The 5000-nt window shown below is 45.3% G+C and overlaps 1 protein-coding gene across 1 annotated transcript in view; it reads right to left on the bottom strand.

Moving 5' to 3' along the window:
- myo15aa (myosin XVAa) overlaps nucleotides 1–5000 on the bottom strand; it is a 47745-nt gene that overhangs the window by 2961 nt on the left and 39784 nt on the right. Inside the window, exons 54-62 of the mRNA XM_062530986.1 lie at nucleotides 4991–5000; nucleotides 4770–4852; nucleotides 2992–3122; nucleotides 2709–2803; nucleotides 2522–2599; nucleotides 2284–2380; nucleotides 1713–1873; nucleotides 1263–1396; nucleotides 495–628 (exon numbers count right to left, since the gene is read on the bottom strand). The exon at nucleotides 4991–5000 is cut by the window's right edge and continues 64 nt beyond it. Of these exons, the coding sequence (XP_062386970.1) occupies nucleotides 495–628; nucleotides 1263–1396; nucleotides 1713–1873; nucleotides 2284–2380; nucleotides 2522–2599; nucleotides 2709–2803; nucleotides 2992–3122; nucleotides 4770–4852; nucleotides 4991–5000 (923 nt within the window). The remainder of the gene's footprint in view (nucleotides 1–494; nucleotides 629–1262; nucleotides 1397–1712; nucleotides 1874–2283; nucleotides 2381–2521; nucleotides 2600–2708; nucleotides 2804–2991; nucleotides 3123–4769; nucleotides 4853–4990) is intronic.

Raw genomic sequence — 5000 nt, forward strand, 5'->3', positions numbered from 1 at the left:
TCCCCACGCCACTACAGACTTAAACGGCTCTTTTGAAGCCGACCTCTCCATCCCATCAAGTTTAGTCGCCACTACAGTACGTCCTGTTTACAGAAAATCATATGACTCTCTCAGACATCAGTTTACTGACTTGAAACATAAGAGTTCCCATGCTGTACAATGTACCAAATTGTTTCATTTGGTGTGTTTTTTAAGCCCTAATTTAAACGTGCATGTACTATAGCTTTCGTGTGGCATTTGGGAGCATGGAACACTGGCTCGTTAGTGTTTAAAGTGCTTAGAATGGTGATCAATTAGCAAACTGACTTTACACTTTGCCATTATTACTCAGATTAGCGTCCATTGTGTGTGTGTGTGTGTGTGTGTGTGTGTGTGTGTGTGTGTGTGTGTGAGAGAGAGAGACAGAGAGAGAGAGAGAGTGTGAGAGAGAGAGAGAGAGAGAGAGAGAGAGAGAGAGAGAGAGAGAGAGAGAGTGTGTATAGGTGTGTGTTTACCGAGGAACTGGGCCCGGGCCTGGTGCGGGCTCAGTGGCTGGACCTGCTGCATGTGCTGGGTGATGAGGTTGAGCCACTGCTGCGGCCGCTGCTCTGTGTACAGCTGCTGGGGGACGTAGTCCTGCACCTCATGGCTGCAGGGAGGGAAGGAACACGTTATCACACACACAGTATGACTCACACTGACACCGTGACTGAGATCTTACTGTTGTTGTTGGTAACTATAGACAGGGGAACTGGTATGAACTGGTATTCATCACATAGTGTGTGTCTGTGTGTATGGAGTGAGGTGGGGTGGGGTGGGGCGGGGTGGAGATTTTCCTGGTATCTGTGGAAAGTTAAAGGTCCTAGAGGATAGAATTCTCTGAATTCTCCAAATGGTTCCACCTTGAATGAGAGCTAAAATGGTTCCATCTTGATTATTCCTAGATCAAAGCTGCTAAAAAGCTTAGAGACAAAAAAAATCTCAAAAAGATTCTTCTAAGACCCTTTCCAACACAGTTTCGGGTTCTTGGGTATGACATTTCTTGACTAAAACAGAAAAAAGACTTTCACTGAAAAAGTGCTGTTAGTTTAGGACTAAGCTTAAATCCATGTCTGGGAAACCAGCCATTTAAATTCTTCTGGATAAGTGCCATGCTATAGGTGTCTTTTTCTCTCTCTCGATGTGTGGTCCACGTGTGGTTTGCCAACATCCCTGGCGCACCATGTCCAGCAATCAGAGCTATGGCCATTTGCCACGAGCTAGCAAGTGTGCGGTTGACCTACACAGTGGGGAGGTAGGCCGACTCCTTGGCCCGATGCTGAAGGGCGGCCAGTTTGGCCACCTGCTGAAGCTGCTGGTCACTGAGGCTCCCTTGTGGCACCACGTTGAGCAGGCCCTTTAAGTAGTCCGGGTATATCTGCAGCGTTTAAAACACACCACGGGAGTAAGTCTGGGTACTGTACAGTACGTCTGTGCACAGGTCTCTAAAGCACTGCCTTCTTGTACAGTCATTTCCTGTGTATTAGCCGCATTGTGTATACGCCACAGGGCAGTGTTTCATGCAAGTTAATATAAACAAAACTATATGAATACCATATTATCTGCACCCGTGTGTTAACCTCATAGCTGAAGACATTTTGGCAAAAATCAATATACAGTATAAGCCGCGGCCAATAGTTGGGAAATGACGGTATGTGTGGCCCTGATAGATGAGGAGCTCTCAAGATGGCTACCTGATTGTAATGCATGGAGACGCTGAGCTCGTTGTCAAACTTGAGCGGCTGGGTCCAGATCACCCTCCTGAACCAGAGGCTGTAGTTGCTGTCGATGGGCTCGGCCTCCGTGGTGATGTCCAGTATGTACTCGCGCTTGTTCAGAGGGCGCACATTCTGGCCTGCAGGAAACGTGTCAAAACTTAAATGGCTATGATGCAGTTTAAATAAACAGGCTTGCATTGTAGCACATACATTCAAGATAATTTTTTCGTATATATGTGTGTCTATCTTTTTAACTAACTGCATAAATAGCAGAATATCCAAACGTTTTCAGTAGGCTAGCCTACCACTGTTCTAAAAATCACAAATAAGAAGGTAACCCTTAGATTCTGTTCATTTGAGCACATTCTATTCTCATCTGTCTGAATGAAAGCTCTGCTTTTTACAGCCTTGAGATGTTTAAAGGAGAATTCCGGCCATCCATTTGTCCACATCTGTTCTGTTTCTCGAGGTCATTTTTTTTGTTCCGTACCAACAAGTCTATGTAATAAATGGCTGGAATTCTCTTTTAAGCAGCCCGGCACCATACCTCTGTTGACCACCACGAATATGGCGTATTCGTCCATGGCCTCAAGCTTGCTCAGACCCATCTCATAACATAGCTCTTCAATGGCATCCAGAGCAACCTGAGCGAGAGAGGAACATGGAAGTGTTCAGATAAAGTGATTTCTCTTTTTCTCCCTTTCTTTCTCTCCCTCTCTCTCTCTCTGTCTCTCTCTCTCTCTCTCTCTCTCTCTCTCTTTGTTCACTGTATAAAAGATGCTTACCGAACAAGTCTTTATTTTCAGGTGCCGCTCGATTCCGCCGGGTAATAGAAACAGCTGCCTCTTGGAGCTCCTTCCAGCCTTTGAGAACAAAAGAAACACGAAGACAACAGTTGTATTGGATGAGCTATCAATTTCGCCTCTCAAAGCAATGTGCTTGCAGGACAAAGCCAAGGTGTCATCCACTGACCAACATAGCCTTCAGTTCCATGCCATTTGGAGGCTCAATGCGTCCGCCATACTGGAAAGTCTTCCTCAGATTCTGCTCACATGCATTAGCGATCCCTGGTTATTTGACAAAACAACCAGTTAAATCCCCACAATGCAACGGCAACATAAACATGTTTAAAACAACAACAACAACAACAACAGGCACATTGTGCACAAGTGCAAAAGTTAAATACTGTAGTCTAGCACTAAGTTAAGACAGGTGTGCAGACAGGCAGCGAACCGCAAATGAACTCCGCCCCAACCTTGGAAGTGTATGCCCTGATTGGCGCACACGTCCAGCAGGTACTTGAGCAGGTAGGGCTTGAGCACCTCGGAGCAGCGGTAGTAGGCCGTGAGGACGTACAGGAGCCTCCAGCCCCTCTGGCAGCTGTCCCTGCGCCGGCCGGCCGGCCCGCAGCCAAAAAGAAAAGAGAGAAGAAAAAAGAGAAACACCCAGATCAGCTAAATCACCACAGCACTCGGCTGCCCTGCAAATCGCAGCAGGGTTGCGGCAGTGAGGGTCAACCCTGCTCCCGGGTGAGCGGCCAGGCACTGAATTATTGACGACCGCCCCCCCCCCCCCCCCCCCTCCCCTCTTCCCTGCGTCTGATTAGAGAAACATGCCTGATTTAAAGGCACGAAAATGTATTTTTGATGTTTGTTATCAGAAAACACATATGCGTCCGCATTTACGACATATGGTTTCCTGTTGAAGGCTTGGTAATGCATTCTGCACATATTGTTTGACTTTCTACAAGTTGTTCCATATTCTGCCCTGGAAAATCTCCAGAAATGTATAAAAAAAATACCACCTGAAACAAAGACTGGCACGCCACATATGACTAAAGAATGTACAAGAACACTGGGGAACGTTCTGTTCTTTCTGTTTTAGTATATAATTACAGCAGTGTTTTCTTTTTCATATTTCATGTTTCATGTCAAAATTATCCACATTTACATTCATTTGACAAACTCTTTAATCCAAAGCAAATTACAGCAATAGAATAACACATAAACTACAGTGCAGAGAAGACTTAGTTGGGAGTTACCACTGCATCTGTCAACACTAGCATTCGAGGATAGGAGTGCTTACATTATAAGCAATAGTCAAAGTCTGGTAGAGGCGAAAGTGGTAGAAAGTGGTATCTGTTGTAACAGTCTAGAACAGTGGCTCTAAACTGATCTGGCTCTGGGACCCACAGTTTCCCATGGTCATTAAGTCGCGACGCATACTGTATGTTTTTTTAGAAATCAAACCGACGGAAACAGTGAGCTACATGTTAAGACACACTAAGTGCCTGTAGGCCTACTGGATTGGAACATGCTGATGTTTGGCATTACATTTGTGGAGTCTTCAACTCCTGGTGTCACCTTTCAAAGTACTCAACAGCTTTGTTTTTGACAAGAGTGCTTTGTGGCCTTTTTTGTGGCATTTTTGTGGCTCTCATGTGCCAGCAATTCGGTGAACTACACACTGGGGTTTCTGTTCCTTTTTGTCTCAATTTAAGTGAATCCATATCCTAATTCAAATATTCAGGGTTGTTGTAGCATACTTGCGTTTAGCGCTAAAATGATGTCTAACATGACCTGTCACATAAACATTGTCTACAGTATGTCCATGGCAATGACTGACATAGAAATAAAGTCTATTCAAATAAATGTTGAATGTTAGGTCTGATAAGGTAGCCTTTTAAATGGGTGTTTTTTTTTAACCACAAGCTCCACGACCCACCCAGAACAGTTCTGTGACCCACCTTTTGGGTTCCGACCCACCAGTTAAAAAAACACTGGTCTTGAGAGTGCAGGACCTGATCAGGGATCGTCCCTGTTATAGCATCTGGCCAGCAGGCCATGGTTGAAGAGAATACAACCAATGGGGGAGATTAGAATACGTCGCTTTGGACAAAGGCGTCTGCTAAATAACTATAACCATAACTATAACCATAACCATTAGAGGGGAGAGTCGCCTACTGTACTGTTGAACAGAATGGAGGTAAATAGGAAAAGAGACAGGGCCACTGAGCGAGGAGAGGAGCCGTACGTTTTGGAGCTGGTGTTCCCCGTGATCTGCTTCAGGACCTGGCAGTAAGCTTCGTCCCGCATCAGTCCAAACTCTCCGCTGAGCTGTGAGGGAGGTTTAAAATATCAATGGACCGACTTCTCACCGAGCAGAACAACACAGGCCTTCAGCACTGAGCAGGCACTTTGAAGTATTGTTTCTACTTGAGTTCTTATATTTTAGGCAGTTTAAAGACATTGTACCTTAAGAATG

This window comes from Sardina pilchardus, chromosome 3, assembly GCF_963854185.1.
Source record: "Sardina pilchardus chromosome 3, fSarPil1.1, whole genome shotgun sequence".
Taxonomy (NCBI): domain Eukaryota; kingdom Metazoa; phylum Chordata; class Actinopteri; order Clupeiformes; family Clupeidae; genus Sardina; species Sardina pilchardus.